This window comes from Cryptomeria japonica, chromosome 3 (assembly GCF_030272615.1).
Source record: "Cryptomeria japonica chromosome 3, Sugi_1.0, whole genome shotgun sequence".
Classification (NCBI taxonomy): domain Eukaryota; kingdom Viridiplantae; phylum Streptophyta; class Pinopsida; order Cupressales; family Cupressaceae; genus Cryptomeria; species Cryptomeria japonica.
This window is the reverse complement of record NC_081407.1, coordinates 733,415,705-733,441,922: the sequence shown is the minus strand read 5'-3', so window position 1 is coordinate 733,441,922 and position 26,218 is coordinate 733,415,705. Positions and strand designations below refer to the sequence as shown.

At 34.2% G+C, this 26,218-nt stretch overlaps 1 protein-coding gene across 1 annotated transcript; it reads left to right on the top strand.

Moving 5' to 3' along the window:
- Positions 1-12,769: 12,769 nt before the first annotated feature.
- LOC131074920 (GSH-induced LITAF domain protein) lies at positions 12,770-21,831 on the top strand. The gene is made up of 3 exons (XM_058011659.2): positions 12,770-13,383; positions 21,232-21,358; positions 21,466-21,831. The coding sequence occupies exons 1-3, from the start codon at positions 13,118-13,120 to the stop codon at positions 21,547-21,549; spliced, it is 477 nt and encodes a 158-aa protein (XP_057867642.2). The 5' UTR covers positions 12,770-13,117; the 3' UTR covers positions 21,550-21,831.
- Positions 21,832-26,218: the final 4,387 nt, after the last annotated feature.

Here is a 26,218-nt window from a genome sequence, read left to right as displayed (position 1 = left end):
AAAGATGTTACAAAAAACCTGAGTTGACGAGCATGCTGACAAGAAATAGCCAGGGGAGAAAACCTTCAGTTATAGATCAAATCGACAAGAAGAGACCTAAAAAACTAAAGAATAAAGCCTAAATCCTAAAATCTAAAAAACCGAGGCTAAGTAAAGTGAAGGGTCATTCCCAAAACAAGACAAATGACCCATTTACAAAAATGATAATTAGTCATTAACATATAATGTCAAGTAAACCCAAGTGTTGCTGACAAATATAAGTTAAAAACACTTTTAGAAGTTGACCAATCAAAAAGTGCCAATATCTGCTGAAGACACTGTCGTATTTTTATCATAGATTTTTTTTTTAAAACAAAGCCTTGCAGATATCTATTCTTCCATAACCACTGGATACCTTTCCAAGTCATCATGTAGATCAATAGGTAAGATCATACCCCCAATAGCATGCTGTAATAAGGTAAAATTGATTTTGCCACCTTCTAAAATAAGGCCATACTAAGGAGGAGCATTGAGGTCTGGCACGAGATTATGTAGAGTAGCCGGTGGAGCATTTAGGTCTCTTGTATCAAAAGAGGGAACATGAAGGAGGATAATATGGGCATTGACTTTCTGTTTAATTTGGACCATCATTTCATGCCCAATGTCCTTATAGTGTCTGTCTAAAACCCTCTAAATAAAAGCATAATTCTACATTTCTAGAGAGTATTTGATGTTGTCGTAAATTGAAAGGAAAACATGCCTATTAAGGAGGAGTTGTCGTGGGAAGATACCACTTGTGTAATTTTCTCCGTCCCATAAGTCATACCTCTGCACTGCAAGCAAAATCTTATTGTTTGGAAGGAAAACATCTATGACCACTTTAACAACTATAATCTCTAGAAGAGGCATAGATTGAAGAAGGTCAAGAGAATTAGAAAGGAAACTTGACACCAATTGAGAGAGGAAAATGATTCTCCTTGATTGGGGAAATAGAATATGCTCCCTAATCATCCTTTTGATACTCTTCCGCACCTGATGACTGTGGGAAAGAAAAATCAAGCCAAGATGTTCATCTGATATGTGTTGAGAGAAAGGTTGCTCTCATTCTTTCACATAAATGTTAACCTTGTAATTGCGAGGCATGTATTCAAGGTTTTCTCTTCGGCATGTATGGTATATTGGAGAATTTTGCATGTCACTCATCCCTTTAATGTCCCTGTCTAGCTGCATTAAGAAAACTATAGCTTGCCAAGCAAAAAAACTCGTTGATTGAAACTAGGATAAAACTACTAGAAACTTGGTGGAGAAGATAATAATAGCAACATGTCTTCTCAAGCCTTGGAATTCAAGGGTAGTAAATACTGGCACATGGAGCAAAATTTTTGCATGCTCGAAGATAACAAATCCTTATTTTTGCCATGGGAGCAACTGCCAACAGGCCAATTAATAACTATTTGCACATGCGACTATAAGGATAATGAACAATATCCCGATACGCGTAATATATCTCCTATAAAAATCATATCAATGCAAACCAAACAAACTTGAAATAATGATTAGAGTATTTTTTGAGCAGCTAATCTTTTCCTGCAAGGACAAAATCCGACTTTAATGTACCATCCAAATAAGAAAGGATAAAGTTTAAATTAAAACCATCTTTTGTTGAGTCAGCAACTACACCATCGCAACCCAGGTTGGATAGCCTATCCGTGAACTTGTTTCCTTCCCTATATGTGTGTGACAAATGAACTTCCTCAAAAAAGTCTAATAGATTCCACACTTGAGTGAGAACATAATGAATGTGCCAATTAAAAGAATTCCTACACTTGCAAGCATTAATAATAATAGAGGAATCCCCCTCAACATGAATTTTTGTGTATCCCATTTATTTGGATAGAATCAACCCTTGAAGTAAAGCCTGAGATTCAGCCAAATTGTTAGTACCTAGAGGCAATGTAGATGATTTGTAGGCTCTCAATCTCCCTTTATCATCCCTAATGCAAGATCCAACAGTTGAAATACCTGGATTCCCTCGTGAAGAGCCATCAAAATTAATTTTAACAAAGTTAGTCTGAGGAAGTTAACGGATGATAGAGGCCTTGTCAATTTTAATTTTATTGTATGATGATGGCAAAGAAGAAGTACATAAAACAATCTGTTTCCATTCCTTAAGAATGTTTACATCCCATGAAGTGAATAACGAAGAATCAATGCTTCTGCACATAAGTGTTAACCAAATCTGAAATTGTTGATTCTAAACTTTCAAAAAAGGATTCAATAGAAGATGACCGATTCCTGAAATTTTTTGTTCCACTCCCACCATATCGACCATAAAATTGTTGCTGGAATTACCCACCAGATGCAACAAAAAAAAGGAGGATCTAAACAAAATTGGCCTTTATTGAAATAAGTCCCAGAGGGAGTTTGGGAGAGGCATAGAGAGACTCAGTTTTTTCAAGATAAAACACCAACATTGACAAGAAAAAGAGTATTGGAGAAACAGATGGTCTACGTCCTCATTAGCATGGCCACATAGGACACATAAAAAAGGTTGAGCAATCTGTAGTTTATGCAATTTGTCACTAGTAAGAATTTTTTTTTAGTGTCAACCATGAGAAGCATCCTGCTTTTGATAAAATTATATTGTTCCAGAAGAAGAAGAAAGGCCTTTGTTTAATTTTCTATGTGACCTTTTGTTGAAGAGAATTATAACCAAGCATAAATGAATACGAGCCATCTTTAGAGGGATCCCAAATCAATTTGTCTTCCTTATTAGATAAAAAGATTACTCAATGAACTAAAGATTCAAGGACTAATCCCAAAGGATTGATATCATCAATTATTTCAAAGAAATCTTTCCAAATTACCTGCCCTGAGTATAATTCAACTGCATCTACATAATCAATAAGTTTATCTCCCTACTTTTGGATAGTAGATGATATTACACTTCATAAAATTTACAGTTGGGATAATGGAGTATACCCATTCCAGGAATCATTCCAGAAAAGGATTGATTCACCATTATTCACTTGCCAGGAGATATAAGATGTGATCACTTCTCTAGATATCATCATGAAGTCCCACATAGTAGAACCTTTGGGGGGATTAGAGATTGTAAAGATTCTATTGGGGAGAAGAGTCAAGGTATTTCACTTGCATAATTTGACACCATTTTGTGTTAGGTTTAGCATACATTTTCTAGACTAGCTTGCCTCCAAAAGCCATATTTCGTTTGGAAACATCATGTAGACCTAGCCTTCATGAGAGCTTATCATTTGACATGCTAGATAGAGAAGCAAGAGGAATCTTGTTTCCTTGAGATAATTTTCCTTTCCAAAGGAATTTTCTGATAATTTTCTCTATCTGAACTACACTAGATTTAGGAGCCTTGAGCACAGAGATGTAATAATTAGGGATTGTAGTTAGGACAATTTTAATGAGTATTCTTCCTGAGAGAGAGAGATCCATCCAACTTTCCAGGCTGCAATTCTGTCTTTAATTCTATCTATGACATTTTTCCAGTAAGAAGACCTATTAGCTCCCATAAAGAAAGGGATGCCTAAATAGGTACAGGGAATTTCCTCAATCTTAAAACCAAAGATTTTAATAATCTATTTTTAAACAATCGACCTTGTATTGAATATGAATATTTTGGATCCGTGTGCATTAATCCTCTAATTTGAAGTTGACAAATAATCTTCCAAGGAATGTTTCATATGCTTAGCTTCAAAGTTAGATGATTTACCATAGAGAAGGGTGTCATCTACAAATAAAGTATGGGTGACAACAATATTAGTACTTGGAATAAGAATCCCTTGCCAGTTACTACTATCATTCTTAGAGCTGATCAATCTGCTAAGGGCTTCAACCATGATTACGAATAGGAAAGGGGATAACAAATCCCCTTGTCTAAGGCCTTGAGTCCTGGAGAAAAACCCCATTGGGGACCCATTGATGATGACTGAAAAAGTTGCTCCTGAAATACATGCCTTGATCCATTTACACCATTTCTCTGAGAAACCGAATTTGTGAAGAACTTTTAAAAGGAAATTCCAATCCACCCTATCATATGCTTTCATCATGTCAAGTAAAACAATAAAGGAAGGCAATTGAGATGACTGAATTGAATGCATGACTTCATGAGCAACTAGAGCACCTCTAGAAGTTTCCCTTCCAGGAATGAAACCTCCTTGTTCAAGAGATATAATTTTTGGAATTAGATAGAGCAATCTAAGATAGATGGCCTTAGTGATGATTTTATAGATAGTGTTGCATAGTGAAATAGGCCTGGATTCTGCAAAATTCTTTGGGTCCTTAACTTTGGGGATGATTGCAATATTTGTGGTATTGGACATTTTTAAAATTGAAGAGGTTCTTCTTGATTCTTCCAGAACAACCACTAGATCAACACAAATTACATTCCAACATTTTTGGAAAAAAAGAGTCGTGAATCCATCAGGCCTTGGAGCTTTGTTTGGAGATAGTGAAAAAACTACCTTATGCACTTCTTCTAGAGTGAAGGGTTTCATAAGAATATCATTATTTTGTTGTGATACTAGAGAAGGAATGGGAGCTAAGACCTCTTGGTCATTAACATTGGCATTATTAACATTTGCAGAGGAGAGAGGAGCTAACAAGGACTTGAAAAAAGTAACTCCTTCATCCTGAATATCCTTCGCATTAGTGAGGAATTTGCCTATCTTAGCATCATTAATTGAAAAAATAGTGGTTGCTGCTCTTTTTGCTTTTGCAGATGCATGAAACGTTTTTGTATTCCTATCCCCTTCTTTCAGCCATAATTCCCTAGATTTTTTTGTCTCCAATAGATTTCTTCTCTTTTGCTAAGTTCTTCCCATTTGGTTTGTAAATCTCTTTGCTTATCATAAGTGGAAGCATCCATCCCATTCAAAATGATATGCTGATGGATATCATTAAGTTCTTTTGTAACTGATTCTTTTTCCAAGAAAATATTTTTGAATGAGAGCACATTCCAAAGTTTAATTTGTGCTTTAACAAACTGCATTTTCTTGAAAAATTGATACATCCTAGATCCAATGAAGCATGGAGCGCTCACCCACCATTGTCTCACTAGAGGGAGGAAATGTGGATGCTTGAACCACATTCTCTCAAACTTGAAAGTTGGCCAATGAGAGGGCATTTGAGAGGTTGGAGAAATGGAGAATGAAATAGCAAAGTGATATGAGAAAATAAGAGGTAAAATGTCCATTTCAATTTAAAAAATTTAAGCATCAAATTTTGAGAAATAAGAAATCTATCTAATCTCTCAAAAATTTGAGCAAAATCTCTTCTCTTATATGTCCAAGTAAACAAGCCTTTCTGAGGGACTATATCTTGTAAAGCATTGTCAGAAATGAAACTTACAAAGTCATCAATGGTTTTCAGTGGCAGAATAAAATTTTGATTAGGGGATTGCTGAATAACCTTTGATAAAGAGTCCCATAGCTTCTTTTTCTCATGGGTCTATGTAGGACCATAGACATTAATGATTTTAAAATCTAGAGATCAAAACAATGAACATTAATCATTTGCCAATTATAATTCTGACTGACAATCTATACAGTTAACTTCTTTGGATTCCATAAGACTAATAGACCTCCAGATGCCCCTATAGCTACAACATGAGAAGCTTTCCAGTTAGACCATTTGGAAACCATTGATTGAAAAAAAACTGATGATAATTTTATTTCCTGTAGAAGTATAATATCTGCACCTAAAGAGTCAAGCTGGTGCTTGACTCAATTTCTTTTGTTAGAGGCATTAATGCCTCTGATATTCCAAGAGATGATCTTTGTTATTGTCAAGGGGAGTGACATGCTCTCCTTGGTTTTTTTGTAATTGAAAATTTCCCATCTAAGGTGGATTGTAATCCAGCCTCAATCTCTTCTTTAAGTTTAGTTTCATTTGTTTTTCTCCCTCCAAGCTTTGGAGAAAACTTTACATGACCTTGAGAAGATGGAGTTTGAGAGATGGATAGGGACTATGAAAAATCAAAAGATGATTCAATATGATTCTGAGCACCTAGATCATAATTATTGGAATTGTCTTTCTCTTGGGGTTTAGATGAAAATGGTGATTGACAACATGAGTGTTGAATATTATCATCTTGATCATGATCAATTGAATCAAAAATTTGTGGTCCCTTATTAACAAGTGGAAAGCCATTAACAATATCAAAATCAGGGGGTAGATCATTGTTACGATGAAACTCTGTTTCATTAAGATAGTGGACTTTAGGTACATTTTCTTCATGCAAAATCTCATCAATAATTTCATCAAAAAGATGGGATCCTACAGATCGAAGCAAATCATCAACCATTAACTCCAGATCATCTGAAGGATTATAGGGAACTGGATGCTGGTACCATGAAAGGTAGGAATTTTGCTTGTGGTAGTCTGAATGAATATTGATCAAAATATGGATTGGAACCTTGTTATGAACCACCTCATAAACTAGGTATTCTAAGAAAGACATTCTCTCTTTTTTAGGGCTCAAGGAGGTTGGCATGTGAAAAAACCCCTCTTTTAACATTTGGAAAACTTCTTTAGATATGCTAAACTTGGGACATTTCCAGTCAGAGATCTCAGGGAGAGTTAAATATTGGATAGATTAATTCATCTGAGATGAATTTACAAAGGAAACAAATAATTCCACCAAAGACTTGAGAAAGAGAAGGAAAGAGTGTTATAATTTATAGTTGGAGAGCCCTTGATAGTCAGCCGTATGTGAATTAAGTTCATAATGTTTCCAAGACTTTTTATGAGCACATGTTGAAGGGTTAGAAGAATGATCATCACACACCTTAATCTCTGAATGAGATGGACCTTGACATTGAAATTTGAAATGACCCAAAAACTCTGATTGACAGTCAACAACCATCAGATCTTATATAGTACAATTTTCTCCCAACAACCATATTTCAAAGCAATAGAGATTGAAGCTCGAAAAGCCTTGGAGATATCCAAAAAATAAACACACTCAAGTAGGGAGATGAGTCATCTCAAAAGGTATAAGATCATTCTTTACAAAAATACCCATCTAGTTTGAAAAAAGTTCAATTAATTCTAGATCTCTGTATTCTAAAGGGAGGGCAAGAAATGAAACCTAGAAAGGGGCAAACTTGCATATGTTTGAGTCTGATTTGAAATTAGGAATCCATGGGATAGTAAATAAACCAAATCCCTTTCAAAACCAACCTTTGAATCGGTGATTCTTATCTCTATTTTCTTTTGAGTCGAAATTTGCAATGAAGAAATCAGAGCCATTATCAGTATAAAACATCTCTTTAACTCCTGCCCAATATTTGTTACCCCAATCATTTAATTTAGAGGGTGATGGAGAAGACTTCCAAAACTTACCAATAAGAGTTCATTCTTTAAGATGGGAGACTTGCGACAAAAGAAGATGTTCAGGGAGCGTGATCGAGCAAGAAACCTTTTGCTTGACGTTTTCCACCATGAAAGTATCTTTCTTGTGAGGCATATCATTACCATGTAGTTTCTTCTTCCAAATTTTGAATGAATCCCGAGGCACCCTCTTGAAACCCTCAAAATCTGGCTTCCGTAGAGTCTTTGCCTAATTTGATTTGAAGGGTGGCTAGGATTAGAAGAAGATTCTTGAGGTTTGTCATTTTCATGTAGAGGAATATTATTTGGAAAAGTCAAAAAGCTAGGTTTATGTAGAGGAATAGAATTAGGCCAAGAGGAGATCGGGTTTTGCAGAGGAATGCAATTAGGCCATGAAAAGGGGGGCCGAGGAGGACCTTTTAGAGGAAAACCATTAGTGTTTATGTATTTAAAATTCGACTCTACCCTAGAACGCAAATTATCTAAAAATCCCGAGTTTCGAACTGGTTGCTTTGAAATAAGGGGCCAATCCTCCTCGCATATGTCAAAAACCGGTTGTTTTTCCTTAGACAACCACTTGTAAGGGTAGAGGTTATTTGATGACAAATGGTGCAAACCTCTGTCTCCACCTCCTCCTTGTCGGTAATCTTTTGGTGACAGATGCTAGTGGAGGCCATAAAAGTGATTTCCATGGTGGCCTCTAAACCCTCCACCTGCTCCTTGTTGGTGGCCACTAAACCCTTCACATGCTCCTTTTCGAGATCCGCTCCATTCTCTGCCATTGTACAGAATCCTTGTCTGGTATGAATTTTGATGTTTTTTCCCGCCCAAGTCTAGCTCCCCTTCCTCCACTCCATTATTGTTCAAGAGAGATTGAATAAAATTTTATTGATTTTTCCATCTCCCTCAAAAATTAGTTTTTTACAACAAACAACTTTTTTTAAGAGTGATGTTCATCCCGAAACACATAACCTTTTTTCTATAAATGATAAAAATTTAATTCTTTTGAATTTTGGTTTGTAACATCAATAACCAGGGCATGCAGTTGGTTTGATAGTGATATGTTGAATATTTTTCATTCTATTAAGTTTTGAAGTCCAACTACTTATAATTTAAATATAGGTGTACATTTGAACACATAACTTGTTCTATATATATATCAAAATTCAATTTTATATTTTTTGTTAGAAATAAAATATCAATACCTAGTGCATAGATATTTTTCAGATTTTTTTTTAATTAATTTTCTATTTTCCCAATGCATTGAACAAAGAAGTTCATGTTTGGGCAAAAACCTACATTCATAAGAAATAAAATAAAAATATATTAATGAAATTAAATATATTAAAAATTATACTGTTTGGAAAGTTGATAATAAGGACTAAATACTTAAAAAAATAAAACTTCTAAAATAACTCATTTGACCCTCGAAAAGCTAATGTAAAATTGGTTTTTTATCAACATTTGATAGATGCAAAGGAGACCCTGTTGCAAGTATGATTTAGAAGTAGAAAGGTTCTATCCAAGAAATTTTGATCTAAGAGCCTTTGATCTAACTCTCTTCAATTAATTACTTCAAATGGGACCTCTTAAAGCTTAAATCGTTATATTTTTTTAAAAATGTATGATTTTAGCAAAAATCAGGATGTACCAAAAAGTGGGAACCAAAGAGGCTAAAATCATGCAAGTTCGAACAACTCTAAAGGTGAAATATTTCAATTCAACCTAAGTTTGAAGATGAAGAGGTGGAGTCCAACAAGCAGTCCACTTTCAGTTAATTTCAAGGCTCCTTTTCTATAAGACCTCTTCTATCTTCTTCTCATCTCTAGTTCTTTCTTCTCTGCATACACATGGTAGAAAAGTATTGTAGCTCATCATTATTTCTAGATTTTCAAGCATTGTAACAACAACTTTTATCAACATTCAATAAAATATAGTAGATTCCTTCTCATTATATTTGTTTCTTTATTGTTAGATGAATGATTTGATAGAAATATTGTTATTTGTTGTTTAAATCCTTCATTTTTGTCTCATTTATGATTTTTGAATCAAGAATTGCATATTAAGTTTAGGTTATGTATTGTGTTTATTAGGTTCTCAATCAGTTGTATTTGTGAAAGCCTAGTTTTCCTTCTACAAACATTGAAACTTCAAACCTTCATGTGAAATACTTATAAACTTTATGGTCTAAACTGAATTGTGAAACAAGTTTAAGTTTTTTATAGCTGATTGTAGGTTTAGGATGCTGTGTAATATCATATCTGATGCTCTGCAAAATGGACAAGGTTAGCAAATGACAAACAACACAAGACACAAGAAATCGTTAGTGTTAGTTAACCAAAAGCTAATCTAAACAGGCATATCAAAAGAGATACTAAGAACATGAAAGAATATTTAGCTACTCTCCAAATGCCTCCTAACATGCTCTTGGCTTCTTCTCCTTTGTTCCTCTCCTCTCCAAGTTCCAAAATAGTGTAGCTCTCAGCAGCTTTTTGCACTATGGATGCTTATGGAGGATTGAGATTTGAGTATTTTGCTCCAAATGTAAAATGAAAAGCTAAAATACTAGATGCTATTAAAAATGATTGATTTTAACCAAAATAACAAGATATTAGTTTGCTATGCTAAATGCTCTCTAAAATGCCTATAGGTTAAATGCATACAAGTTTTCAGGATCTGGATTATGAAGAAATGGGCTCTATTTATAGGAAAAATGGAGCAATGGATGGTTGAGATTGAGCAATCTCAACAAGGGTCAGGATTGAATGATTTTCAATCCATGTGAGGGCTTTCAACCCAATCCCAGGATGACAAGTGTCAATGTGAGATAGGTTGAGAGGAGAGGGAATAAGCATTAAATGCTTGACATGACCTTGGGAGTTAAGGTCAAGGTTAGTTGAATGAATAAACTCTTTATTCAAAGAATAAAACTTTTATCCAATGGATAAACTCTTGTGCAAAAGGTAAGAGGGATAAACATGGTCAAAGCAATAAATGTTTGCGGAGACGAGTTTGAAATAACCATAAATGGTTATGTAAGAGCCATTAATGGTCATGTAAGAGCCATTAGTGGTTTTGGAAGACTTTGGAGGTTAAATTGTTGAACACACAAAGCATTAAATGCTTTTCAAAGACTTTTGAAGTCTTTGAGAAGTGACTCCATTTTACTTAGGAATGTGACAATAATTAGGGGATGGATTAGGCTAATTAGGAAGGGGTTAGAAGAATCTAGAAGGGGATTAGATTTGCAAGTGGATTTGGTGGGTGAGAGAAAATAGGATTTTATTAAAAATAAAAATTCATTTATTTCAATAAATGTGTGCAAGTTGCATTTGTAGGAAAATGCAAGTGGGGTGGGGGGGATAATGATTTAAATAAATATTTAATTTAATTTATTTAAAAGAGGAATAGGGGGATTTAATTAAATAAAATAGATTTTATTTATTTAATTGATTTGTGAACTTGGTTTTAATGAATTAATTAAAATAAATTGAATAATTTACTTAATTAATAGGAGAATGTTTGAAGATGAATTAATTAAATATTAATTAATTAACTCCTGGCTAGTGGATTTTTAATCAAATAAATAGCAAATATTTATTTAATTAAGCTGGACAAATTTGTGTGACTACAATATCATTTTGGTGCAATCACCTCCTTGTTAGCAAGTTATAAATTCATTTTCAGTTTCCTCTCTATCCCTTTTTCTCAGTCAAGATAATAGTTTTTGAATGTGTTATAAGGGAACTAACCCTTCATCTGGAGGTTGATTTCCATTATAGGCAACCCATGGGTTTGGAAATCATCCCATGTTTTACAGGATTACTAAGTTTCATACTTAGCATTCAGGGTGCAATCCTTGTGACAACATACCACTCATGACAAAGAGCCCCCAATGAAATTAGCTACTAGTGTCATAGGGTGAGGAGCAACATGGAGGGTGAATGGAGTGCTAAGGCACTACTTATTCACCAAGAAAAAGTGCAAGATCAGTTGTGAGAGCTACACAAGCTCTATCATATTGGTCTTGAACAATGCTTTAAAGGCTTTGCAATTTCCAAGAGAATGAGAATAAGTATGATGAAAAAGACAATGTTCATCACCTTCCTTATGATTATAATTTTTATTAAGTCTAATGAAAGGAAAAATATTCTTATCATATTTCAATCCCCAAAAGATTCTATTAGCTAATTTATCCTGATCATCGATGGGAGTAGATCTTGTTTATTGAGACTTAGGACAAGAGTTTCTAGAAGGAGGAGGATTGTCTTCTTTAACTTTGATGGCTCATTATCAATGAGTCCTTGTATTCCTTTTTGAGAACTACGACTATCGTTGGCATGATGGTCGTGATGATTTGAGGAAGAAGGATTATTTAAAGAATAAGCACCTTTAGATGGATGATAAGTTCCATGCCTTGCAAGATACTCCTTAAAGTTTTGAATCCTAAGGAGATCATCCATAGGTGAATGATGAGGATGTCCTAGACCTTTGGTACTATCTTGAAAAGGAGGATTTATAGGGACTTTGATTCCTTGTTCATATTTTCCCAAGTCCTTTTCCTCTATAACCTCATTTTGAGATTATGTTATAACCACTCTTATAAGAGATTTTTAATTATGCAAAAGAAGGACCATTAGCATGAACCTCTTTAAAATTTGTAGTGTAAGGACACATGGAAGGACCAAAGGGAGACTTAGATGAATAAGGAATATCCTTTGTAGCGAGTTTTTCCTTTCTATCATCATGATTCATATCCTCTTTGATTATAAATGTGAATCTTCTAGAGTCATAGTGACTGAGATCCCAGGTTTGTTACAAAAGGGAAAAATATCACTTTTCTTTCTATTATGAAGAATCTTAGATTATCCATTAGACAAACTAGATTGTTGAAAACTATGACACAAATAATGATGAACATAGGATTATGTACATTTTCATAAGAATAGAAACACTCAATTATTAATCTAAATGCAAGGTTTTATTAGATTTAATTGCTAAGCTCTAAGTTTTGTTACATTCAATTGCTAAACTCTACATTGGAGAGTTAACAAATATTTCATACTTGTTTTCTTTTTACGATAAAGTAACAAGTTAATGAATAATTGTCACAATGTCTCTAATGTTAATTTGAAATCCAAGATAGTTTGAATATTCTTGGAAGGAGCACCACAATCAAAATATTGTAAAATAATGTCCAAAGATGCTCTTCACAAGTTTTCATATGAAAGATTGACACTTCCATAAAATGCTATTATAAATAACAATTTTTATAAGTTATTTTGTGTTTTTAAATTTTACAATTAATCTAGATCTTTCAATTGTACCTAAAACGCAATTAAATAAAAAATTCAACATTCTATTGGTCAATTGAAAAATATAAAAATTCAATGATTGCCTTACATCATGAAAGGTAGAACAACCAAATAGGCCAAAACTGCACACATTGTGAAGGGTGGAGATTTAGTGTTAGGGAAATGTTTGACTCGTCTGTCCGCGTGAACTTTCTGGAAGCATCTGCTGGCCTTCCTCGTCAACAAAATCCTAACTGTGCTGCTGACGAAATTTGCAGTCTTACGTTTCGATTTATTTCCATTCAATTTGCCGTGATAAAGCCAAATTTACGGATTACTAGATGCATAATATTTATTAAATACGGGCGATTTCAACAAACCTGGTTGTTCTTCGTCTTGGTCATTCAGCGATTCCTTTATCAGATCTGTTGAGGCGCACTGTAAACATAATAAATTTCGTTTTTGGTACGATCTAAGTAATGGGTGAGGAAAATAAGCAATCGAAAACAATGGAGGAACCAGCTGTGGGAATTCCGTATGCATATCCAGCAAAGCCAATGCAGACGGTGATGACGCCTCCTCCTCAGCAGTTTTACTATACGAATCCATATCAGGCAGGTATAACACCGCCCAATGCAATTTTTGGCTATTCAGAAGGCATTCCGTTGCGAGAGACTGTTTTCAGGGATACCCCTGCTCCTTTTGAGTGCCCCCATTGCTCCAAATCCGGCCTAACCACAGTCAGGTTATTACATCATTACCCTCCTCTCTTCTTCTTGAATTTCAATCGTTTCTATTGTTTTATGATAAATAAAATGATTTAAAAAAAATAATATAAAATTGGTAGCAGAAGATCCATTCTCCAAAAAGAATCCGCAATGGCTCCTGTTTAGGCCTCTTGATCTTGCAGGAATTTTCTGATTCTTCAATCAAGACTGTTGTTTTTGATTGGGTAAAGTACTAAAATTCCCTTTTTGGAGAAACATGTGGCTTGGTTACCAAAATCGATCTGTGATATTAATCTGAAGATTACGTTCTGATTCATCAATTGGGCGTGCCACACACAGCGAATTGGATGTTAGATATGATATTTTATCCAATTTTGATACTTATTTTTCTGGGGATCTGTACCCGAGTCTCGTCTTTGTAGCAATGAATTGGGTCTTCGGTGTGATACTTTGTCCAATTTCGACAATTTTTAATGTTTCCCATGATTTGTACCTGAGGTCTCTCTTTGTAGCAATGAATTCGGTTTTAGATGTGATATTTTATCTAATTTTGTATTTTCTAATGTTTCCTGGAGTTTGAACCCAAAGCTCCTCTTTCTAGCAATGAATCGGCTTTGATGTAATATTTTATGCAATTTTTTCAATTTATTATGGTTCGTGGGATTTGAACCCGAGGCTCCTCCTTGTAGAAATGAATTAGGTCTTAGATGTAATATTTTATCCAATTTCGAGACTTTATATGTTTCCTGGTCTTTGAACCTTAGGCTCCTCTTCGTAATATTTCTCTTGTTCTTAAATATTTTAAGTGAAGGGTTAATAATTGTGATTCCCCTCACCGTTCACCTCCTTGTAATTCCTCGATTTCTCTACCATGGCTGGTTACAGCAGTCAGACAGAATAAATATGCATAACATCTTATATCATAATCACATATTTCCTACATCCATATATAAAACTCTGTGTCAGAAAATCATAAGCAACAATGCATTTTTATTCAGAAGTATGCAGATGTACACAGAATTATTACATTATGTAGAGAAATCCATATCATAACCAATATATAAATTGCACTGTTGAGAATTATTCCTTCCTTCCCTAAATCTGCTTTTAATGCCTTATATATTTTATTCCATCTTTCTTCATGCCCGCCCTTTAAACGATTTTTCCTTTATACTTTATTGGTGGAAGAGTCACCATCTTTTATAGGAATTGAGGCACTCTCTTTCATATAATATAAGTTTATACAAATTTTATTTTAATTTACTGACTCAACATTAATTTATTTTGTGTTGACAAATTGTTATGCAAAACATTTCTTGTTTGTTGGACATTAATTTTTTTTCAAAACATTATGTTAGCTGAACGCAAAATTGAATTTTGGCCTTGTGTTTTAGGCAATTATTTAGTAGATAAATAAGTTTTATCAAGGTCCCCTAGCTACAGGAGAGATCATAACACAGGTCAAATTATTGTAAATAAAGATAAAAAATAAAATTAAATAAGTCTGAGAATAATGACTTAAAGCTTGAGGCAGCTGTGAAAAAAATGCAAACATCCCAACTTACAACCAGTTTATTGAACCAACAAAATCAAAATCTACCGTATCTAAGATAATTAACTTTAGGATAGTAAATAAAATGCAAAATACAGATTTCTTAATCTGTAACAGATGTGTGTTCAAATGGGCAGAGATGTTATCTTCTCAGCATTACTTTTTCAATTACAGTTTGCTTGCATTAGCTCAACATTCTCCACTCTTGGAGTCAATCAAGTGGGCTGTTTTTCACTAGTCAAGTTTGCATGAGGAACACACATCTAGAGGAACTGTTCTGGCTCTTTGGGAGGTGCTATGTGTTGCATAGCATGTGCTGAGCCCCAGTTAAAAGAGTAGACCCATAGTAGAGCTTTAGCTTCCCTATCAAGATACATGCCGTCTCTTCTGTTTTCTTGAACAGGGCCTTGACAGGGACCCTTGTCAGCCTCCCACTGCCTTCCCACTTTGCTTATTACTGTATATCTTTCAAATAGTAGATACCATCTTTGAGCCCAATTATCTCATATATCAAGCTGAAATCACTAGTATTAAACCCACTGCAAGTTGTGGCAGTAGGGAGTGGTGCTGCCCACCAAATTTGTCTATCAGCAAAACTAGAAGATCTTTTGAAATCCAATTGCATCTTTCAGCTTCTGTAGGTTGGCAAAGACAGAAATTTAATAGAAACCAGGGCTCTGTTTGAACCCTTCTGTTTATTCTCGACAGAGAAGCTAAGTAATTCTTGACAATTTGTTGCGTACCAACTATAGCCAAATGCTCTAAAAAATTCTTCCTTATCTTTCCAGCAGTTTAATTTAAACCACTAAATTTCTAGGCTGAGTCACTACCTTATAATTTTCTTTTCATAGCTTATTGCAAAGCGAGAGTAAGAATCAAAGACATATATGAGGTTACTGTCTAATAATTTACAATGGCATTCTTTCTTTGAGTATTGTTGATGGGTTTTGTGGGCCTGAGCCTGAGATGAGCTCCTTCAAACAGCTGGTCTGCATTTTATACAAATTTTCATAGCACTGGTCTATTAAAGACAGGTTAAGATTGAGTGTGAACAAAATATTAGGAGATGAACAGAGAAATGAGGGTGAGGGTTGACAAAGAATAAAGAAAGTTGGCTGCTGCAGTAAATGCGTATGAGATGAATGACTTCACTGCCTATCCATCCCATATGAACACTGTAATGAATGATGGCTCCTGGCTTCTGTCAAATTATATCAATCTGTTTCTGTCGATGCCATCTTAACCAAAAAAAATGATTTGGAATTATTCTCTCATACTTCAATCTCTCCAATAAACCTTCACCTCACATCACCTTACATTAAATAATGTTTCGTCAATATTATTAGAGCTAGGGAATCCCCTGTACAGTCAAGTCATTACCCACAATTGCCTGTGGCATTAAGGAAGTCTGCCACCTTATTGTCTTGCTGGAAACAATGTTGGTTAGAGATTGTGTTGAATCTCCTGGCGAATTTATAAATTTCCAAGGTGATTCTGTTTAAATTCCAATTTGGGGTTGATAGCTCTCATCTCCAACAACAAATTATATTCTACAAATAGCTACAACCTTTGTTCTGTTTGCTTCTGCCACTTTGTGTGTTACAGGATGTCTATGGAGTACCCATTAATCATGTTTTCAACCCAGTCCTGATTGATGCCTCCTTCCCTGCCCTTCCAGATTACCTGCGGATGTCTCAGTAAAGTTTTGTTTCCAAGTCCATTGGTCTGGAGGACTCCATTTAATGGATCTTGTGAAGTAGAACACAAATGTGTTAAAAAATCAGTGATTGTAAATGGATCTACAAAGAGAGTCTAGCTTTCATGACTAAGATCGGGAATATAAGATGGAAGTTGCGTATCCAGAAACCAAGCACATTCCCCCTGAGTCAAACTTGAGCTTTAAGTCGAGGGAGTTCATGTGTGTAGTTGTGTGAAGCCACAACAATGTCCAATTATTTTATTGATTAAAATTTAATAATAGGTACCATATGATTTAAAAGATAATAGAGAACAGTTTTCAAAAGTTCGTTTTAACGGTTCAGAAACTGTGCTTCTAATTTTGGAAATGTTATGAAGGTGCAATCTGATATTTCCTTGGTTATGCAGTCTGAACATCTTCTCCGGAGTGAGAAATGTTTCTTCTAAATAAAAATGTTTTACTGAGAAATGAGCCTTGATTTTTTTTAGTTACCCGCATAATAGATATCATAGAACTATGTAGCCTGAAAACCATGTCTGGTTGCTGAAGGGTTGGGTTTTTACTATCAAAAACATCACACTGACACGGAAGTTGAGAATTTTTTATGAAGCTAAAAATAGTCACACTCATAAATGAAAACATTTTCTCAGTTGACCCTAAAATGAGCTGAAGATATTAAATCTTGAACCACCATTAAAAAACTCGAGAAAGGAAAACCCCATATGATGCAAAGAATAGAGGATATCCACCAAGAGACAAAAAGATAGCGGCAGCAAGGAGGCAAAAGAGAGCAGCAGCTATGAGAAAAGGATATCAGCAGAAAAGCAATTGTGAAAACAAGGAGATGCATTTTGGCTTTTGTCATTTGGCAGAAGCGAAAAGAGGGGGAACAATCCAATTTTTATTAGGTCTTTGTAAACATTGGAATTATTTTGGTATTTTGATCATGTAATTCATGAAAAAATTAAAACCCATTGGTCAAGCTTGGTTTTTTAATTCATTAGTTTTGGAGATGGATTAGATCACATCATGTAATCAAACACAGATGCCAATCCTACAAGATCAGTGTGAGCATTGTAAACGAAATAATACCATTAACGAAATGAATTAGCCTTAACATAGGCCTAAAACTAAAACTGGTAGCTATTTGTTTAGGTTTAATTTTTTCTTTTAGGAGCTTGAAGGAATTTCAGAAACAAGAAGTTATGCAGTATTTGAGAAAGGAAACTTAGCCCAAGCTAGTAAGGGAGTTTGAACTGAGATGCATGAATTAACGGTCTTGTATCTTGAAATTTCTTCTCCTTCTGAAGATTAAACAGAAAAGGTGATCGAGGTAACTCAGTTGTTAAGATAATTTACTCTCTCAAGTGCTGGTGTTTGCCTTTAGTAGGCCTACAAGAAGCCCCGCATTGTGGTGTCAATCTGTGGATTCTCAACTTTTGACAGTGGAGAAGATGCAATTGTTGATAATGTTAATGAAATTCATTTTATTATTGCAAGCACATCTTATTATGATATAATGACTAAAGACATTGTGGGGACTGGTAAATTTGTAACAAACTGAGGACTGCCGTGTAGGTCTGAGTACTCATAAACAGACTTTGCTGAAATTTATTTGCTTTGTTGCAGTGGAATGTGATTTGAATAGCCTAACTAGACTTCTAACAGGAGGCAAACTATATACACATCGAACGATATGCTTACCCCCATGAGAGATAGATTGCACGAAGAGAATTGTTTATTCCCTTTAAATCAAGAAATTGTACAGAGTAAATTAATGCAAAGAAAGGACATACAAAGAAAAATTAACATTCTTTATTGTCCTCAATACTCTGTAGTACTTTAAGGTGCATAAGTGGTTAGTTTACCTGCTATTGGAAATGCAATGATACAAATAGATCAGGCTAATCCCAGAGTTGGTCCATCATGAGCTAAAATATGAAGAATGATACCACAAACACCCCTAAGCTCGGGGTCAATAATATGCCAAGTTCATGTTTATATACACAGTCATCCCTTCCCAAGCATAACTGTAACTTTAGTAGATACTTTGCACTTATTGAATGCCATATTGCTCTCGAAAGTGAAAGAAATTGATTCTGTTGAGGGGGTTATATATTGGACACAGCGCAAGGGCATAAAAGATGCAAAATCTATTTGTTAGTCTGGACAATTTCTGGAGGGAAAATGTTATTGGAGCTTTATTTGAATGACACGTTTGATGCATACAATGAACAAAAGATGTAGGAGAGAGTTGGTGGATTTTTGATCAGGTTATAGATGCCAGGTTTATGAAGATGTATATTTCTAATAATTATAGATCACTTGTGGGTACATACTAAAGTTACTGTTGTTAAAACTGATGGATGCAATGCATGAATGTATTCTATTTTATCATGATTCAGAAAAAACGATAATTTGCCAAAAAAGAAGAAGCAATTTCTACCTTATCATTAATGGAAAATGGGAAGAAAAGGTTAAACACGTACTTTGACAGTGGCTTCTTTTGGGGGTCTACAATCGTGTAATGGGGCTATTGTAATGAGGCTATTAGAGAGTCAAAGTCAAACACACAATCACCTTTATTGTGAGACAACTTGGAAATCCTAGATAGTATGATAGAGGTTTGCTAAAATGGTAATTGAAGGGCTTACAGATCAGAGGAGAGATAAGATATGTATAGCATCCACAAAAATGATGTAAAGTGAAATATTCTTAGCATATGATAGTCCAATCTTTGACTGTGAAATGGTAGAAGACGTTAGATGGAATTAAAGATTTGCCTGAGTTCTTTGCAAAATGCGGGCTATATAAGATGCCAGTTCCATTAGATCATGCAAATATTTGCTTTTCTGAGGAATCAGTTCAGAACTCTATTAGAAAGAGAAGATAGAGCTCTTTTAGCTCAAAATGTTTATTTGGTTGGTGGATGACATATGGTACAAACCCCAAAGATTCAGAAGTTGGCTGTTTGGTATTCTTGATCGGGAGCTCATTTTCTTGCCAGGTGAATTGGGGCACATGCTTCTTCATTGACTAAGCAAATAGGCATATGTTAAGCTTCATGAGGGTAGAAAATTTGGTCCATGTACATGGTAGCCGGCAAATCCTTCATTGGGATCTGCATTTCACTGGGATATGGGTGATACAAAGGATAGCAATCTCATGAACAGAGTTGGATCCTCTTATGGCGTGATCTTAATGAGTAGTCAGACAGTAGATCTCAGTACTGTATGTATTAGGTATGTACTGATCATGGGACTTATCTTATTAACAAGAAGAGTAGTCAATTTTGTGTATATTGTATCCTTGCCTTGGCTACTTCAGCATACACATTTGGAACTCTTATTAAGGATATAATTTGATAAGTTTATGATTAGCATGTCAATATGTGTGTGTCATTCAATCAAACTTTCACAAGGAATTAGCTGAACAATTTAGTGTGTGGTGGTGTCACAACAATCCTTTTGATGTCATCTAGCTCACAGCCTTATTGGTTTTGATCTGAAGCAAGGACAGACTCTCTTAAGAAAAGTTGAACTAGTTTTCTGTTGCTGCATTATTTGCATGATGGATTGGATTTGAAAATCTTAGTATCTGCAGATCATTTTTCAAATGTTCTTAGTATACCATTTTTTTAAGAGTTTGATTTTGATCAATTGCTTTAAAGGTCATATAAGTAAGACATATGACACAATCTTATGAAGAGCGATTAATCAAACTAAAGAGGTTTTGAGGAATATGTGCTCACACCAAATACTCAATTTGTTTAAAAAAGGTACAATAATTATTATTTTATATATATTTAAAAGTTTATTGATAGGATGGTAGTTCCAACTTTTCGCAGCTGACAAATTTTGTTGACTTTTTGAGTCAATATTATTAACCATCATGCATGTAAATGGATTGATACTTCGACCAGATTTATTAGTGAAGATGGTAAAATGTTATGTTTGGATTCCCAATCTCTACTTACATATCATGCATTGATCAAGCAAAAGGTTTTCCTTGACTCTCATCTGGAGTTGATCTGGTTACGATTTTCTATAGAGCTAATTTTTAAATTTTATTTTATGCATGTAAATAAATTGTTAATTGTCTTTAGTGCGTTGAACAAGTAAAGGCTTTCCTAGAGGTTCTTCTAGAGTTGATAGCTCTCTTTAGATGAAAAATATTGTGATCTTCAGACATTTAGGGTGTACAAACGAAGGACATTCTAGTAATTACAGGAAAACTATGATGATACCACTTGCATCCTGAGTAATTACTTTTTTATAAATTTTGGTCATTATATGAGAATTTTCTTATGGTCAGTCTATACTTGGCTAGTATTATGCTATATAATATCATGTCATCAGGAAATGGTGACGACATCTATATGTGTGTACAGTTTAGCTAGTATATTACCATGAGAAAAGTGGATCTACCATTCATGACCCCCTCAAGGATATCGATGATCCTGTCAATGCATGCATGAAGTACGATGAGATGCATGCATGAATTACAATGTCGAAATAGAAATGGTCTCTTGGACAATGAATTTATAGGACGTGTAGAAGAGTGGGAAAAGAGTTTGCCAAAGATAACTAAAAAATTGGGTGGTTCTCCTGACAGGTCAAAGCCTAGTGTTGCAGCTTGTGTAGCATGCATGATGCCTTTTATGCTTGGAGTATGCTTTCTGTGCCCGGCAATGGATTGTCTTTGGCACAAGCAACATTATTGTCCAAATTGCGGGGAAAAGGTTCTTTTCATTTGCCAATACCCTTTTTCTATCAACTTGCTGATACATGGTATTTTTTTATTGCAAATTTATTACTACCTTTTAATTTCATATGGTTCTGATTGCAGGTTGCAGATTTTGAGAAATCAGACCCTTGTGCAGTAGCAGATGTCCCACATTGGATACAAGAAAGCTTTGCTCTTCCAGCCTGATTTTACTTTGATAATTTTGTGTAATCAATTGCACAAATCACTTGTATGTATTTACGTGTGAGCCTTGTAGATATGTTCAGGTTTCTGATTTGAAGAATGCATATCGTAAAAATGTGTTAGTAGACATGAAATAATTCATTTGTATTTACATGCTTTCAACTTCAGTGATGTGAGCTGAACTGAAGTGTTACGATTATACGAAGAGATTTATATTTTGCATAATTATTCACACTACAATTTTTCGTTTAATTAAAAACATGCCTTTCTGCTTTTTTTTGAAAATCTTTTGGAGGTATTTGTGAATCTGCATACAATTTAGCTATGGATTATGTATGTTTGAGTGTAAGAGGAATGGTAGCAATTTTCAATAATATGAAGTGCCGCAAATTCTAAATCATTAGTGTCAGAAACATGCTGTTTGAATATGTATTTTGGCTTGGATGTTGCTTAGATTGTTTTAAGAACTGGTTTTAAAAAAGCCGATGTCATAGAATCATCTTATTTGATGCCGTTTATGTTCTGTACTAAAATTTTAATGTTTATTGATATAATCATGGCCTTAGTTTGGAGTGAATGGAAAGTCTGAGAGAATGCAGCCAAACATCGAAATCTCCGAAGATGCTTAAGGGTGATGTGCCCTGAAGGTCTGAGTGATAATGTTGTGATATGGGGAGAGCCCAAGAAGAGCAATTTTTCAAGACCAAGTCTGAGAGAGTGAAGTGAAGGTTCTAAAGATGCTGACCATGGGGCAAAACTAGGAAGTATGTTTGATAGTTCCTTGTTTTGTGGCATCTTTTGTGGCAGAAGAGGTAGGATGGAGGGGTTGAAATGAATGTGAGCCAATCAACAATAGGGACTTTAACATGGAGAATTTTACAAGCCACCAGCTGAGCTTGAGAATGAGCTTTAGATTTCTAGATTGAAGAGCTTAATTTGTTCCATCTCAGTACTACTATACTTGCAATGCCATTTGAGGTTAAGTTGGTGGGATAAGGGAATGGAGGGGAGGAGTTGTTTATACACAAACCTGAGACAGAAAACTTGATATTTTTTTATTGTTGGGCTATGTCCAATCTTTGAGGAAGTTATTATGACACGGCATGGATAGGAGATAAATCAGCTCAGGTTTAACCAGTTGCTGGATTTTTTGGATTGAGGGTCTATAAGCTAAGGGAAGACTAAACTGAGATTTAAGCTGCTGCCATGTTTTCCAGTTAAAGGGTCTCATAAGTCTTGGAAAACTTGAATGCCTTTTTTAAAGAGATGTCTACCTTCGAATTTTTTAGTAGTAGCAAGAGGACTATTGTCTTGTTGGACAAGATGGTTCCATCAAATTGAATAAGGGAAACTCAAACCATTTCTTAAGCTTTGATCATACTAAGTTATTTTTTTTGAAGTAATTTGCCAAGGTCTCCAAATGGAGTTGAAGGTGGTAGATCTGTCTTAAAATACGGGGTACATGCTTCATTCGAGGTGTTGTATGCTGAATTTATAAGGTACAAGTCAAACACTTAATTCTATCTCCATGTTAAGCAAACTTTTTACAATCTTGCGAATTACAGTGAAATGTTGGAGGCGCATCTGCTCTCAAATCTAGTACAATAATTATCATTTGCTAGCAAAACCATATGAGAGTGGGACAAAGAGTAGGAGCAAACACAACGGGTGATATTTACAATTGAAAATTCACAATTTAAGAAATATATCTGGTAGGAAGATCAAAAAATTATCTTAGTGACATGTGATGTTTAGTGTAAAATGTTAGCATGTTGATGATATAAGGAAGTTAAGGTAGAACAATTTTTTTTAAGCATGTTAGACTTACTGGGTTGGCCACTTGCTCCCTGAAGTAGATTCCCTAAATAATTATTTCAATTGTATTTTTATATGTGATACTCTTAATACCGATTGAAACATAACCATGGTGGGTTGGATCCCAATTCAACTCTTTCCTCGAACTAAATAATAACCACATAACAAAGCCACCAAATAAGTGAACTAATGTTTGACACTACAATGATTCCACTAATTTTCTATGCTTGAGAGCTTAACTTTAAAAAATAAATAAATAAAAATAATGGTGAATTAATAAAAATAACAAACTCCAAACCTTGGTCCACGTGCTCGGTAAATAACACTGCCATTTAATATGACATTCCATCAAAATTCTTTACTGTTGTTCCTCAACTAAGTGGACTTTAGTAAAGGATGATGGCTAAGTTAATTATCTCCATTTAAGATTATACTATTGGAAGATTTTAACTTAGTGACATGATAATGTGGGTTGTAATGATTTTTGTTTTAATATATAAATTATCAATTAAAGTTTATATTTTATTTTTAGAAGTGTGATTTGGTTAGATTTGATTTTTGAGTGATTTTGATGGATAAGATCTTTTTATATGTGGTAGTTTAGTTAACATCTGTAATTTAGATGTATGTCTTTTCGTAATAATGTAATCTATAATATAAAGTCAGAAATGTCAATATCTTTGTAATTTAATTATTTTCATCATTAATTTATACTATATAACTATTTAATTTGATAGTGTGAATTAGAAGTTGTAATCCTAAGATAGATGGGCATAAATCAAATCAAATATCAAGGCTATGGTACCATCGACTTCTAATACAACTCTCTTGCAACACTATTCGACAATAACAATTTATATATCATGAGTGTAATCTAATTTAATTAGTAAAATCAATAACCATTCAAATATCAAATGCATTCATGACTTGCACTTGACTTCAATCTTTAGAACATGTTATATCAAAAGTAGATGCAACAATTAATCTAATTTTTTCAACGTACATAATAATAACTTAAAATCAACACACTTAATGATAAATTCTATATCACTTTATAAATGTGAAATTAAATCTGCAATCTAAAAATCTAATAACTTGACATATCTCTATTTTGTATTCAAACATCATAAAGTAGTGTACTACATCAAAGTTGTGTACTCACTCAATCTCTTTCCAACCACAATTTTTTTCATATATATATATATATATATATATATATATATATATATATATATATATATATATATATATATATATATATATATATATATATATAAGAAATGTATTTTCTTTTTCAAAACTATGTCTAGTAAAATTAGCTATGAATCGGTGAGGTAGGTGATCGCTAATATAGATTGAATTTATCATGTTTCGTATAATTTAATATATCATTTTTATTTTCTTGTGAAATAAATGGAGTTAATAAATATATTAGACCATAATTTTGTGGATATCCTATTCTTGTGGTAGAAATTTCATTTGAAAATAAGAAAACAACATGTACGAGAGGTGTAATGGTACTTTTCCTCTATGGTTAATTAAATATTAGCAACGAATTAAATAAATCAAATATTAAAGTTTAACCTAGTGTAATTAACCTTTTCACCTAATATTATAATAATAATAATAATAATAATAATAATAATAATATTATTATTATTATTATTATTATTATTATTATTATTATTATTATTATTATTATTATTATTTATCGGTAAAAGGCCGAAGCCTGAAATTTTTTATTAATTAAAGAAAATGATTACAAGCTCCATGAAAAAACATGAAAGAGAAACATATACAATGGCCCCTGAGAAATCCCATTCGGTCAGGGCTATATGATTGAGAGATATCATTCTAGAAATCTAGAAGTTCTGGATGAGCTACTTCAGCCTAAAAATGATAACTGCTTCACCTATAATAGCTAGAATCACATCCTCAGAAGCAGGTTACAAATAATCTGCAAAAGATCTTTCGACCAGGATCAGTGTTAGAGAAAACACTACAAAGCTTGAATAAGAGAGCTCTAACAAGAAACTCCCTGAATGAGGAATGAAGCACCGGAAACCTGAAACCTCAAGGGGAGGGTTCTGCAAGGCTAATAGTGACCAAACCTGCATAAAAACCACCAGGCTAATCCTATAGCAAGCACTTAACAAGAAGTTAGCCTAGAAAAACCTCACAACAAGTAGTGCCAAACCTTCATAATAAATCTACAACATCCTTAGAGAATATAGGAGATGTTAAGAATAAAAGTCATACAAAGCTAAAGACCCAACATTGATTTAAAGGATGAAGCTCACATAATCACCATATAAGCTTACAATAGCAAATAAGGACAATCACCTTATTGAATCATTCGGTAACTATTTGAAAGAAAGCAAGATCAATCTCTTCTTGGACAAAACCAAACATAAACCACAATACAATTATATAAGAAATTTTGCTAGTACAACCCCATCTCCAGAAAAATTGATTTATCTATCTATCTATCTATCTATCTATCTATATATACACATATATATAAATAAATATATAGAAATATGTATATATCCACACACACACACACACACACACACACATATAATGCCCCCCCTGCTTCAGTAGATTAGTTGGGCCGCATCAGTTTGCAAGCCACAACTGGATGGGAGAGCTTGTTGCCCCAGCAACAGAGCCTACACCAGTAGTAGTTGCCTATAAATTCTATGGGCATCCTGACTAGCATCAAAGGCGGGAGCAAAGTCGATTCCCTGGGGTCGGATAGCAGAAGCCCCCTAACCCTCACCCCTGCTATAGAAAGGATATACCGGTGAACGATACAATTTCAGCGCTATCTATTGGCCCCACCTCGGATAAGATC